The 15,195-nt window shown below is 33.1% G+C and overlaps 2 protein-coding genes across 3 annotated transcripts; one reads left to right on the forward strand and one right to left on the reverse strand.

Annotated features, from left to right (window-relative positions):
• Nucleotides 1–6,830: 6,830 nt before the first annotated feature.
• Nucleotides 6,831–10,154, forward strand: LOC105780087 (uncharacterized). 2 transcript variants are annotated; one of them, XM_052633066.1, is made up of 3 exons: nucleotides 6,831–6,969; nucleotides 7,117–7,278; nucleotides 8,629–10,154. In XM_052633066.1, the coding sequence occupies exon 3, from the start codon at nucleotides 8,718–8,720 to the stop codon at nucleotides 9,816–9,818; it is 1,101 nt and encodes a 366-aa protein (XP_052489026.1). In that variant the 5' UTR covers nucleotides 6,831–6,969; nucleotides 7,117–7,278; nucleotides 8,629–8,717; the 3' UTR covers nucleotides 9,819–10,154. The 2 variants fall into 2 exon arrangements, with proteins under 2 accessions (XP_052489026.1, XP_012459695.1); XM_012604241.2 differs by lacking the exon at nucleotides 6,831–6,969 and having other exon boundaries at nucleotides 7,005–7,278.
• Nucleotides 10,155–11,598: 1,444 nt separating this feature from the next.
• LOC105780018 (BRAP2 RING ZnF UBP domain-containing protein 1) lies at nucleotides 11,599–14,935 on the reverse strand. Its single transcript, XM_012604120.2, has 11 exons — nucleotides 14,483–14,935; nucleotides 14,197–14,305; nucleotides 14,000–14,114; nucleotides 13,797–13,894; nucleotides 13,462–13,568; nucleotides 13,066–13,315; nucleotides 12,759–12,812; nucleotides 12,471–12,614; nucleotides 12,264–12,328; nucleotides 12,018–12,072; nucleotides 11,599–11,935 (listed from the first exon to the last, which is right to left on the reverse strand). The coding sequence occupies exons 1-11, from the start codon at nucleotides 14,767–14,769 to the stop codon at nucleotides 11,777–11,779; spliced, it is 1,443 nt and encodes a 480-aa protein (XP_012459574.1). The 5' UTR covers nucleotides 14,770–14,935; the 3' UTR covers nucleotides 11,599–11,776.
• Nucleotides 14,936–15,195: the final 260 nt, after the last annotated feature.

Here is a 15,195-nt window from a genome sequence, read left to right on the forward strand (position 1 = left end):
AAAATGTTCAACTCTCCAAGAAATTCTAAATAGATAGTTTAATAAAATAAAGCATTAACCAAGAAATTCAAGATAGATAATAATTTTGGCCAACCTTGCCTTTTTTGCTATAAGCCTATGCATTTCATCTATTAATGCCAACTCACTCATTAAAAACTCTAAGATTTATCCTTTTGTGTAGCCACAACAAAGGGGCTTAGTGCATCTTCTATCCTGACATCAGTGAGAAGAGAAGCTGAGTGAATAAAACTATTCACCCTGTGAGTGGAAAATAGCTTTTTGAGATCTTGAAAGACTTTGGAATAGTAGCCATGTTCTCCTTAAGCAACCCCACATCGTGTTAATCCATCACAATGTGATAAATAAGAGGTAGAAATGGCAAGAATTCTCGAGTAGCTAAAGACTCAGCATGGACAATTTGACTAAATATTAACTCATCACCTGCACTAGTTTCATGTTCCCCTCATTCATCCTATCTTGTCCCAATCTCTGTTTCGATAAAGGTTGGACCACTATACTCAAACTCCTCTTTAGCATTCTTCTCTATGTCAGGTGAATCTGTCCCCAACTCCTTAACCTAAGGATCCTCCTCTTTTTTCCATTGCTAGTTTGAACAGGAGAAACAACATCCTATTGTTTAGTCATCTCATTAATAAATTTTTTAGGCCCCAAAATACCATGAGAATGGTAATTCGGGATTTTGAAAATTTCATACAAACTGTTCTCAACCAAGGATTTCTCATTGTTTTATAATTGGAATGTTGTTTTTCAAGGAAAATGTATAACATTTATAATCCCTATATTTTTCACAAGGTTAAGATAAAACCTACCTCCTAGCTAATTTTTATGGCTTAACTAAAACCATCTAGCCTTTACAAAGGCTTAACTAGAAACCTTTCTAATCCATTAAAGTTTTTTAGGTAAAAAACCTTAAAGTGATCTCTTTACAATAAAGACAAGATGAATAAACCAACAATCAACCTCTAATAGGTGCGTTTTTGCAAATTAAAGCTCCAAATACAAAAATGTGAGAGTAGTAAAAGATATTAAAATATGCTCTCAAAGTTAATGCACAAGAGAAAAATGAGAAATGAAGAATTTCAAGCTTTTCCCTTGCTTTTGATTCTTGGATATCTATTATGTCTTCAAGTGTTATTGACTTGTACTTATACCCTTTGAGTGATTTTTGGAGTCATTAAATGGAAATTAGAGCTGTTGGAGCCATTAATTTGAGCATTAAATGTAATTGTAGAGTTGTATGTCCCGATACATGGCTTCAAGTACCAATACATTTCTTTGAAAAAATATGATTCTTAGCATGTATATATCGAAACTTGTGGCAATGTTCTGATACCTCAATGTTATATTTTGGTACCTTTGTAATCATATTTCAATATGTTTTGTTGCCTTGAATGGAATAGTATTTACTTGCTATGATCTAAACCACTAAAGGGTATGTTCCCATATCTATATATGGACCAGAACATTTACTTGTAAGTTTTAATACATTTCAAGTCAGTAGGTTACTGAGTCTGTATATTTTAATATATTTAAGATATATATAGGAGTATGGTTCCAAATTTGCTTAAAATCAATTTTTAGTGAAATAACATGTAGTTTTGTAAATTTGATTAAGAGATTATTATTTTATATCAAAACATTTAAAAAGAAAAGCTAACAAACTTGTCAATGGTTTGTTCTTGAGCCTCTCGATCACTAGGGGTGTTTGCTCTTTATTGATTTCTCTGTTTATTTCATCATGCACCGAACTGTCATCTGATATCTCCATTGGCGATGAAGAAACCCCAACTCTTCTTCTGGTTGATTGTTTACCATGGTTAATTTTGACAAAGAAAAAAAATCCTTAAAAAGGAAATATAGAACAATCGAGCAGTGGAGAGACGTGATAGAAAGAGAGAGTAGTTAAGGAAACCAGCTTATCTTTAATAAAAGATAATCAGTCATCCAATAAACAACCCCTTCTTTATACATTTAGTGCCAACACCTAAAACCATTCCAAGGGATAATCAACATTTAAAAAATAAATAATAAAAATAATAGATGTCGGAAATAAGCAGTAATTAATCTATGAAATGTGCCCTTTGACTACCCAAGGCAAGTCACATTCGGCATATACCAATAGCACTCCTTAAATTTTCAAACCTCTTTGAATGAAAATATCCGCAAGCTGATTTTTAGTTGAAATATGTTGTAATACTACCCTTTTTGTCTCCACAAGTTCACGGACAAAGTGACGTCTGATATTGATATGTTTAGTACAAGAGTGCAACACAGGATTTTTAGAAATGTTATATAGCATTGGTATTGTCACAATATACTGTCAGAACATCTATTGGAACCCTATAATCAAACAACATTTGATTCATCCGAAGAAGCTATGCGTAGGAGTTCCCAGCTCCTATGTATTCTGCTTTAGCTGTGGATAATGAAATGAACTTAAAAACAAGCACTTAAGATGCTTTTCCATGATCAATACTACCGGCCTAGTTTACATCGCTATAACCAACAAGTGTTAAATTAGTGTATTTAGAAAACCATAGTCCAAAATCAAATGTAGTTTTCGCATTTTGCTGCCTTGTGATGAGACTCTTTCGGATTGGCTTGGTACCGTGCATATACCACAACACTCCAACAAATATCTGGCTTGCTAACTGTTAAGTATAGTAAGCTCCTAACGATTCTTCTGTAAGATGAACAGTCTATTGAAATACCATTTCTGTCAATACTCAACTTTTCACTTAAGCTCATAGGAGTTCTAGCATCTTTAGCTTACTCAAAGCCAAATTTCTTAACCATATTCAACATATTCCTCTAGGTTAACAAAGATGTCTTTTTCAAGTTGTTTAACTTGCAAAACAAGAAAATAAGTAAGCTCACCAACGATGCTCATTTCAAACTCCGGACGTTTTAGTTCCAAAAATTCATCTTTAGCTTTGTTAAGGTTGGATCCAAAAATGATTTCATTTACATAGATGCACAATGGTCATGCTGCTCTTGGTCTTCTTTACAAATTAAATCTTGTCCACATTTCTCTATTTGTAGCCTTCTTGCAACAAAAACTATGACAAGCGCTCATACTAGGCTCGTGGAGCCTATTTTAATCCATACAAGGTCTTAGATAGTTTGTAAACATAGTCAGGCTTATGAGGTCCACAAAACCTTTCCTGTTTCTCCACGTATACTTCCTTATTAAGAAGTTCATTAAAAAATGCACAACGTTAAGGTGACATGCAACAAGAAGTAAAAGTCGAATGGATTCTAACTTGGCTACTGGTGCAAAGGGTTTTTATTTTTATTTTACCAAAATCAACACCTTCAACCCACGTATAACCTTGTGCCACCGCTTGAGCTTTGTTACGAGTGATGTTTTCCAAGTTCATTGCTCTTATTTTTGAAAATCCACTTGGTTTGTATCACATTGTAGACTTGAGGACGAGGAACAAGTGTCCAAACATCATTTCTTGCATTGCATTCAACCAATGTTCATCTTCCAATGCTTCCTCAATTTTCTCTAGTTCGGTGGTCGAGACATAACAGCTGGTCTTATTCATGTCTCGATAGTTAATCTATTTTTCCCTGATTCTTCTACCACCAGTAATGCTGCCAATATCATTATTAGGAGGATGATTTTTATGAATTCTTACAAAGGGTCTCGGTTTTGAAACATCCTAGAACTGATCTGATTCTACTTCATCAGTTGTTCCATTTTCTGTTCGATCTTTTATTACAACAAAAGCATCATCTTTTGTTTCCTCCACCAATTTGCTCTCATCAAATGGAGAGTCATTTGATGAAAACTAGAAGTATGAAAGCAAAACCCAAAATGGTTAAACCACCCTTCGATGAAAACTTACACCTAACAAGACTTGAAATATTTAGAAAACCTTTGGAGGAAAAGCCAAGAAGAACAATGAAGTGTGCTTTTTTTTTTTTTTAATTCCCTCCATTTTAATTAATAAATAAAAATTTAATTATTTTAAAATAATATTGAAATGCTATAAAACTAAATTCTAATTTAATTATATTTGACTTCAAGTATAATTGAGTATTTTAAAATTATATTTATATTCAATTCTATATTAACTTCAGATAAATTCATTAAATTATTTTTATTTAAAATTAATTAATTATCATTCTTTAAAATATATTTTCCATATAATGCAATTTTTAATTTAAATTAATAATACTTATGATAATTTATAACTAATTAGATTTTTATTTTATTGAAAATTATAAAATAAAGGGTAAATTACACCCAAGGTCTTGAACTATCAATAAGTTTACGTTTTGGTCACTCAACTTTATATGTTACTAAATTATCATTAAACTATTAGAAAGTATTATTTAAGTCATTAGATTGTTGAAATTATTGGTGTATGACTTTCTATATTCACTGCTTGCACTAATCAAAACATCTCATTTCCATTATCTTTTAACTGTTCAAATTTTTTATAAAACAACTTTAAATGTCTTGAATCAACAAATCAAAATTCAAATAGTTTTTTTCTTCAATCTCTGAAACTGACTGTTAGATCAACTTGGGTATAAGGTATGTTCTTCTACTTATCTATGGGTACTAATTCACTGTATCGATTGTCCGATTGTCGCCTGGAGCTCGTTACCTAGACTTTTTCTTTTAAAAAAAAATCTTAATAGCTTAATGACTTCAATAAAAACTTTCAAATAGTTTAGTGATTTAAATAAAGATTTTCGAACAGTTTAATAACCATTTTGTAACTTTTTGAAGTTAATGACCAAAATGTAAACTTACTAATAATTTAATAACCAGTGTAATTTACCCTACAATAAAAAGGAATGGATATAAAAAATAAATAGAATAATAATTAATTAGAAAAGGGTAAATTCATATTTTTATTTAAAATTTATTTAATAAATAAACCTTAAAGTTAATATATTTTGATACGTAGGTATTTTTCAAACAATAGAAAACTATGGTGATTTTTTAGGATAAATCCCATAAATTAGACATGAACTATGGTTTAATGTGCAATTGTATACATGAACTTTGATTTTATGCAATTTTGTACATGAAATTTTGATTTGATCCAATTCTTGTAAATTATTAACACAATTATTGATATAACATCATTTTATGTTTATATATTACATACATAAATAATTATATTTATTCAGTATAAAAATAAATTGATGTATTTATTTCTTTGAACCAAAATTAGAGTTTTACTTGTATAATTGCACATTAAATCAAAATTCATTTATAATTTTGAGATTTATTTTTTACCAAGCCTTAAAGTTTGAATTTTTTTCTAGTATTTTATTTAAATAAATTTTAATGCTTTTTATACAATAATTTAACAATTAAATTGCGAATTAAAAAATATAATAATTTTCAAGTTGATTCATAACCATAATAATGGCCCATACCTAATTTTTTTTAATGGGTGGAGAAAGAGAAAGTGGATACCTAATTTTTTCCATTCAAAAAAGTGTTGGCTGCTAATAATGGTGGCCGCCTCTGAAGAATAAATGTGCCAAAACTTAGGCTTGGGCTTCAATATATTTTTTAATTCTTTAGTTTATCAACCATCAAATGATTTTTAATTTATTATTATTATATATAAATTAGTTAATATTTTATAATACTTAACAAAATTTTAAATATATAAATGTATTTTTTATATTAAAAATAAAATATTATTATATATTTTAAAAATTAATAAATCTAAAATGATACATTGAAACATTCATATATTAATACGTACTACTATTAATAAAAAATGATATATATATATAACGATACAATATTTACTATTTTACTTATAGCATCAATTTAATTAATTATATTATATATAGTATAAAAATAGTAACTTATTTAATAAAACTTTAGCTTTTGTATTGTGTATGGATCTTAATTTAGATTTATTGTGAATATATTTTAATTTTTAGTGTGCTAAAATATATATTTTGACAAAATTTAAGATTTTGTCTTAATACTTAAAAGTCATCTAACTTTTTATTTAAAAATTTTAATCGTTCTCATGTGATGTAGCATATGGTTAACAGAAAATAGACATATTAAGTTGACAAAATTTAACGGAAACTACTAACAACAATAATGATTGGACTATCATTTTCAATTTGAAAAAGCAAGAGGATTGCATTTTGAACATTTAAAGTATAGAGATTAAATCTCTATATTTTGTATCGAATAGACCTAATCACAGGTCGGGCTGAAGTAAACTCTTAGGCTCGAGCCTGACCCAGAGTAAAAGTGCTAAATCTGAGCCCGATCCAGCCCGCTCGTATTACTTTTTTTAGATTTTTTATAAAAATAAATTTAAAAAAGATAATACATCAAATATATTAAAAATACTAAAACAATTGTTTCCCAACAGACTGGAAATATGTTAAAAAAATCTTAATACTTAAATAGCACTAAAATAGTTACAACTTAACAAGTAAACGTCTCTAAAATAATAGTAGAATTAGTAAAAAAACAAAGAGTTATATAATATCCAAATAATAACAACAAAATAGTAACAATATAATTGAGAAATTGTAACAAAACAACAACATAAAAACAATAAAACAGCAACATAAAGCAGTAAAACAGTAGGGGAAAAAAGTTTAGCCTTATTCGGTGATGCTCGAGCTAAAATATTTTATCCAAGGTCTAACCTATTTAAAAGACGAACCTTATTTCGAACATTATACTTTTATTCAAATTTTCTGGATTTTAAACGGCCCGGTCATAATTGAGTTTATTATAGTTATAGTAGTTGGAGCATGTGGATGTGTTGTATTTATACTAGTACGTAACATTGTAGAGGTGAACAGAAGCATACAAAAATTGGAAAGGCTATAACAGTCATTTGGCTGAACGGCACAGCAGCCCACGTATGACATAATTGATCATACTCCAATGCCATGTGTGTCTCCTCCAGTAATATATATATCACCAAACAGGTACAACAAACTGTAAATTACCCAATTGTCCCTCTCGCCATTCTCAAGTGGACTGCACAGTCTCTCTCTCATATCATATCTCTTCTTCTTGACAAAAACACTAATTTTTTTCTCTCTTTATCCCTCCCTTTCTTTGCATGTCCCCAGCGTTTCAGGTAGGTGAAAGTAGAGTACTAAACAAATTTCTTTTTAAAAAATAGTGGGAAGGATTAAACTGTAATTTCCGGATGTTCTGGCGGGAATCCCATCGGCCCTCGAATCTCTCCGTTCACTGTAGCATTCAACCTTCAAAAAGACTAAAAAACAGAGGTGAACTTTTTCTCTCCCTTTTCAATGTCTCATTTCTGTCATTTCTTTTTTAAATAGAAGATACATTTTTAATCTTTAAAGTGACTACTATTTCATAGTAAAACAACAGGTTTTGGCCTTTAAATCGGACTTCGTTTTTCTTTTTTTTTTTTGGGGGGGGGGGGATTTTTGGTTTTATGAGTATTATTTTGAGTTGAATGCTGAAATTCCCCTCATTTTTTAGTGTTTGGATATGGGATATCGAACAAAGTGTAAATCCATTGGGGTTTCATGTTTGCTTGCAATAATTTTGAACTGCGGCGCCGTTTTTTTTTCTTGTGAAATTGGATTAAAATTAGAGCGGAAATATGGGGCATAAGAGTTTAATGTTACTCAGAAGAGGTGTTGCGGTGAAGTGAAAAGGTAAACTCTTTTTATGATTTTAAAAAGGAATTAATTAAGGTTTTGAACTGGTAATTAGACCATTTGTTATAAATAAATAAAAATGAATAGTCTGCGACTGTTTTAAGAGAATTACCAGAGTAATAAATGCATTTTTATAGTACAATATTGGGTGGGGAAAGAGCCCCTGCTACCGCACTAGTATTACACGATACCTTTAACCACTGCAATTCGCTAAAAATTTAGCATCTTTCTTTGTTTTTGAACGGAGAGTTTTGTCCTGGTTAAACTTTTATCCCATCACCTATGGCATATTTGATTGAATTTAAGCATCTTGTGGAGCATGACTCGCATTTCATGCCACAACGAGCAGCCATGGTCACGATGAGAAAAAAATCTTCATCCCGACGACACTACGAGATATGAAAATATGCAGCTGATTCCTTCGACAACAATTTTGAGATTATTTCCTAATTCCTACGTATTTAATACTACATTGCATTAATTAATATCTAAAATGTATCTAGGGTAAGTGGACACTAAGTATAGTTACTTTAGAGCTATCGGGATTAGTGTATGAATTAGACCTAGATATAATAAAAAATAACACAGTTAAGGGAGACTCTTTTCGGGGTTTCGAATTTTTTTTTATTTTGATTCTCTCTTGTACTTTTCTCATATTAGTGAAATATTTTTTTGCTCGTCACATAAAATTTATGTGTTTGATATTTTCAATTTATTTGTTATTTTACTTGTTTGCTTACACGTGTTTATCCCAACACATCTCTGTCCCTATATAATGCTAGATTTATGCTTTTTTCAGTATATGGCTTATAATGGGACAAAAATTGCCTGCATTGTTGTTTGTAGAGAGAATCGATGCTTGTCTTTTAACTTTCATGAAAACCAGTTTGGGTAAATTTGACATATTTGTTACTTTAGAACTAAAATTTTGGTGAATTTGTGCAGGCTATCTCGGTGCCATGATTGTTTGTTTGTTAATTGAATAAGCAAAGCATGCCAATTGCTGTCTTTCCTAAGCTTTTCTACTTCAAAGCATGGCAACACGACTCCGCCGCCTCACTACCAGAAGATCACCACCTAAGCTTCTTTTTTTCGCCCTCTTGATGCTTGCGCCAGTTTGCGTGATTGGCATATATAACTATGGCCAGAAGATATCCTACTTTTTTCGGCCGCTCTGGGACAAGCCCCCTCTGCCATTCAGACGCCTACCTCACTATTATGCTGAAAATGTTTCAGTGGAACACCTTTGTCGCCTCCATAATTGGTCCATACGTTCACAACCACGCCGTATCTTCGACAACATCATCTTCAGCAATGAACTAGACTTGCTTGAGATCAGGTGGCACGAGCTTAACCCCTATGTTTCGAAATTTGTAATCATGGAGTCAAACACCACTTTCACCGGCATCCGCAAACCTCTATTCTTTGCATCAAACCGTGCCAGGTTTGCCTTTGCCGAGGAGAAGATCGTCTACGGTGTATTCCCTGGCAGAATTGCATCCCCTGGTTCGCTCAAAGATCCATTCGTTCTCGAATCACTCCAACGTGGTGCTATGAACGGATTGCTTCACAGTGCCGGGATATCTAACGGAGACCTTGTAATAATGTCGGACACAGATGAGGTCCCAAGCCCCCACACACTGAAACTACTACAATGGTGTGATGGAGTACCACCTATATTGCACCTTGAGTTGAAGCATTACATGTATTCGTTCGAGTTCCCGGTGGATTACAGCAGTTGGCGAGCCACGGTTCAGATCTACACCCCACAGACTCGGTACCGGCACTCACGGCAATCGGATGTAATATTTTCGGATGCAGGATGGCATTGCAGCTTTTGCTTCCGTAGCCTGGAAGAATTCACGTTGAAGATGACTGGTTATAGCCATGCAGACAGAGTAAAGAGGAAAGCGTTTCTAAACTACTCTAGAATACAGAGAATCATATGCAGGGGAGATGATCTGTTCGATATGCTCCCAGAAGAGTATTCCTTCAAGGAGATGATTAAAAAGATGGGTTCCATTGCCCGTTCAGATTCAGCAGTTCATCTTCCTTCATATTTAATACAAAATGCAGATAGGTTTAGGTTTCTTCTCCCCGGGGGATGTAAAAGAAACATGGTGCAGCTAAAGTAGGTTCTTTTTTGTCTTCGGAAATTTCAACTAGGAAAATTAGGCTGGGCTTGGATTCTCTTAAAATTTCATGATAAATAGTATAGTGATGGGTTTTAGGCCTTTTAAGGGTTTCCATTATCTGAGCTAAATTTTCATTCTCAAATCTGAATTTTCAAAGGCCTCAGCAGGCTATATAATTACTGCTCCTTGCCTTGCTTGGCTTGGCATCCATGAACACGTAGCTTTAGGCTATATTTTAGATTCAGCGTCTAAGATTAGTATTTATCTACAGACTCTTAAATAATTTAAGCTTTATATACCTTTATTCCTTTAGATTTATAATAATTATCTTCGTAACTCTAGTTTTACCGAAGAATTTCACTGTGCTAACAAGGCATGAAGTAGATAGGCTTCTTCATATATTCTACGGATTGAGCTAATTCAAGTGAATTAAATGAACCCCATTTAATTAGTTAACCTCTATAGAACATTCCGTGTACATTGATCACAGATTTTGACCCGTAACCCGCGACCCATGACATTTTGACATTAGTCAACTGCATCGATGAATGCATACCTTAAACCCAAATACCCTTAACGAGAAATATCTGAAGTCGATCTTCCTCTGCTAAAAGCTGGTGCATAACAAGAAGACTATTTAAGGTTTGAGGACCTCGATACAACCCTGTCTATGTCAACTTGTAGTAAAACCAAAAAAGGTACTGTTTATCCTCAATCTCAGTAATCCAATCACCCCCAATTGATGCTAGAAAGAAATTAGCCATAATATTCCTCATGACCTGGAATTGAACAACACTCGTTGTAAGGAACGATCCAACCAAGCAAAACGCATAAGATTCCACCGATATCGATCCTTCCCCCCATTCTCCCATGCTTCGTCCTCCTCATCCCCAATCTCCAAACCTACAATCTCCTCTTCCATAAGCAGATCGAAAGATACAATCAACTAAATGGAAATCAAATGAACAAGAAAATAAAATAAAAATAAAAAAACATGCCAAGATAGCAGACAAAGAAAACATGCCGCAAAAGCAGACTGAAAATCCTATAGATTCAAGACTTTTCAATAATCTTATATTTTATCATCTTGCACTTTCGAATAATTTTCATCTTCATTTTTTGCTTTGATCTCAGTCTTTTTTTTTCTTATACACTAAATAAATAATCCATTTGTAGGTTTAAATCGCCTTGTTTATATGCTTTCTTCTTTGTTTTTACTTCATTAACTGTGAGGTTTGTCTGCAAATTTTTCGGTTTCAACAACTTTTCATTCTTTTTGGCTTTTTTTTTGATGATTTATTCTGGATTATAATTAGATATCATGAACTTGAAAGGTAAAAAGAAAGAGAGAGAGAAAAAGCAATGGTGGGAAATATTTTAAAAAATATTTTTAGTTGTTACAATTTATATTAGGATTTGATTTATATATTTCGATATCCATGCAATTAAATTTTTTTTAAAAAATTAAATATATTTAACAAAATCACAAAAAAAAAGGTACACTTTGAATGGATATAGATGAAATGACATCTAAGTTCGTATAAAAATTTATAATAAATTTAATCTCCGCTCAACCTTGTCACAAGCGCACGTCCAATAGAAATCCCCCATTTGCGCCACATGATAGATCTAAAAGTAGTTTCAATCCTTCATAAGTGGAGAAATTAATGGTAAAATCTTCCAACCCCCGATCACGTTCCATGCCATTGGCTGGAACCATTTTTTGCTGATGCCTTCTTTTACTTGCCTCGCGTTTAATAATCAATATAACTCACACATCTAAACAAATTCCGTGTATAAAACTCTTAAGTCAAAACACTTACCCAGGCCGCCTAAATTTTCCATATATTATCTTCATTTTCCATTTTTTACTAAATCTTCATTTTCTGTATCTACGAATTATTCAACTGTACAACAAAAAACATGATTGTTCTTTTCCTCGGCAATATCCCATTAACCTAATTCCGCCTTCGGCCTGCTTTCTTGTGCCGCCTGGTGTTAGTCGAGGATGATTGCGTTGATGGAACAGGCAACACCGTTCCTCCCTTGATGCTATCTGAATCCGTCATGTCAGTAAGTGTCTTCTGAGCTTCGATATAGACCTTAAGATCACGTACCTGTCATGATAAATAATTACTGTCAAAGCCAGTTATCTCAAGCAATTGCATAGATACATATAAACTTAGGCCATTAAGTTACCTGCTCTTCCAGATCAAGTATCTTCTCATCCATTAACCTCGATTCAGAGGCTTCCCTAAAATGAAAACCAAAATAACCATGTAAGAAAAATACAAGAAAAAAGTCAGAAGGTAATACCCGAGAGACAAGACAAGCAACTAAGCAATGGATGGAATAAACAATTCAATAAAAAAAAGGTAAATACAAAAATGAGTTGAATGTGGACTAGTAGCAAGCTTTGTCCCTTTGAGCAAGAAACAAGAGTACCTCTCTTCGATTTCCTTGACCTTTATGTGCCAAACTTGTTGGTCTTTTATGAGTTTACGGTTGATCTGTTACAAAAAACTCAGATGGTGACAAATGCTACAAACTGTGCAACTGATAATGGTGATGTTATAAAAGAACCAATTATGCAAATGCTTTGCACAGTTAAGCGCATACAGAATTTGTATATCAGAATACATTGAAACACACCTCAGCAAGAGCATTTTTTTCCTCTGTACACTTATCCAGTTTGCTTTGGATGTCCTGCATCTCGGATGTCACAGCCTTCTCCACTGCTTCAGCAATGGTACTATCTCTTTTGCCTTTGGCTTCAGCAAGTAAAGATTCATAGTTCTGGGGGAGGGGAGTGAAAACAGAAGATAAATACTAGTTCTTAACACAGTAAAAAGCCACAATAGCACCGGTAGGACACAAACACAAGAACAGTGAAGGAAATCCATAATACTACAAATTAAAGAACATCAGTGTTACTCTTACTTGTCTTTGTTTCTCCAACTCAGTAGCCAGAAGCCGACTGTACTCATCAAAAACCTGTTACATTGGCACTTATGTCCAAGTCAGCACATGTGCACGTGAAGTATGGCAGTTATTTTGTTATATATAAAAAACTAAAGACACTAAGTTTCAAAACCAAATCACAAAGCATGATAATGAAATTGTTTTACTCATTCAAGGGAACCTGTTGAACTTAAAAAAATAACATAGTTAAGATTTCCATTCAACTAGTTTAAAAACTTATCGTTGAAAAATAAACAGCCAGAAGTTATTTATAAGGACAATATACCGCTTCAACTTTGCTGCTATAGATGGCCTCATTAATTCCAGAATCATCACCATAGCCACATGAATGACAAGTTCCTTCAATTGATGTGCAACGGGAGTTGATCTCAACTGGTTTGCCATCAACTTTTGAATGAGTCAAACGATGTACATAACCATCACCCACGTAATCCCATATTTGCTGTGATATTAATTCAAGGGAATAGCAATGCTGTGTATCTTTCCAATGTCTAACCCCATGACCTTCTTTATATCTGCAGTGGCCACAAAAGAGTTGGTTGAAACATAAAAGAGCACAAATTCATATAAAAAATTTCAAAACATAAATAAAATAACTGCGCTTAGATACTGATAAAAGATTTTTAACACAATAAGGAAGGACCAGCTGATAATGCATTACCTTCCACACCCCATAAAACCACATATCAAGCAGATCCAAAGATTCTCCCCTGATCCACAAATAGAACAGACTGGATTTTCTTCTTGCTGCTGGCAAAATCGGCAGACCTATCAACACACATAATACTGATTAAAACATTAATCCATATAAAAAATAGCAACAATACCAATTTTAAGTAACATGTGTCCTAAACCTAATAGATGCAGATGCAATGGTAGTAACCGATACCCAAAGAAAGAAAAAAGTAAGCTTCTCCTGGATCATGCTAGAAGGATAACAGACACTAATACAATACAAAGTGCAAAAATTATTCAAGGAACCAAGAGCTAGCTTACTGTACAGGACAAGTAAGTCCATTTTGAAGTACAAGAACATTGAAATGAATGGTCACAAAATGTACTAAGTATCCCACTAGTATCCGGGTCCAATCTCTCTGTTGCCATACACCAAACATAAAAAGAGAAGTGAAATTAATAGCATAAATATATAACAAAATGAACAGACAAGATGAATAGGGTAATTTAGGCTTTATACTAACCAAGACAAATGGGGCAAGTAGGCAACTCGGTGAACCCTACAGGAGGCGTGCTTGCAATCTCACCCAATTCGGTGTATTCCACGGAATGCGTAAAAAGGATGTGACATAACTCAGCCTAAAAGAAACACAACCCGTTAATCAAAATTGTTATTCAAAAGAGGATCATAACGAAGTAATTTGAGGCAAATTTTACCAACCTCAGCAGGTGAAAACCGCTTCCCATTCAAGCTAAAATAGAATGCATCGGCCGCCGACTGGGCAGCTAGCTCTATTAATACGCTATACCTATCTTCCACTCCATCATTCCTAATATTAAAAAACATTTAGCATTAACGAAAAAGAAATTTTTAATCCCCCCCTTTTTTTTCTTATAAGTGTAAGTATAATGCAAAGATAGAATTGTGTTTTTTAAAATGAAAAGAAATCATCAAATTGGGATCAAAATGATAAAAAGGAAGCGTGATAAAGGGAGATGAATGATACCAGATGAAGAGGATGTAGGTGATATTCTCGATGTGGGAGCCAGCAAATCGGATGAAATCGGCAGCGGATAGATACTTAGGGACGGCGACGACAAAAAGAGAAGTGGAGCGAGAACTAGGATTTGGGAGGGAGCTTTGAGACGCCTTCCGATAGAGGTGAACGACCCCTCTCCTTTCGCGGAATTTAGGGTTAGGGTTTGATAGGGAAGTGGTGGTATAGAATTCGATTTCTTCGGCGTCGGTGAGGGGTAACTCGGTGTCCACCGAGTGAACTCGGAGGATGAACATAGTAACTGCGTTCACTCGCTTTCGGAGAAAATGACAGACACAGTTCGAATAAGCAACAAATTGATCCTTGAAATTGTGGGGGAAGGAAAAAGAAAAGAGAGAGAAGAATTGAGCCTTCAAATTTTCTTTTCTGCCATATAATTCACTGTTTACGTCCTCTGTGAAAATGTTATTTTAAAAAGAGACGCTATTTTTTGGTAAACTACAGCCATAGTCACTTAATCATGAATCATTTTCATTTTGGATAACTACTTGGTCACTAACGTTTTGAAACTTGTTTTTTTCAATTTTTTTTAATCAGTATAATAATAATTTTAGTCCTCAATTTCTATATTTTTTAGACCTTGATATTATATAAAAGAATTCAAAATTCCTTTTAAAAATTTGAAAATTATATAAATACACAACAAATTAAGTTATACACAA

This window comes from Gossypium raimondii, chromosome 7 (assembly GCF_025698545.1).
Source record: "Gossypium raimondii isolate GPD5lz chromosome 7, ASM2569854v1, whole genome shotgun sequence".
In the NCBI taxonomy this organism is placed as follows: Eukaryota; Viridiplantae; Streptophyta; class Magnoliopsida; order Malvales; family Malvaceae; genus Gossypium; species Gossypium raimondii.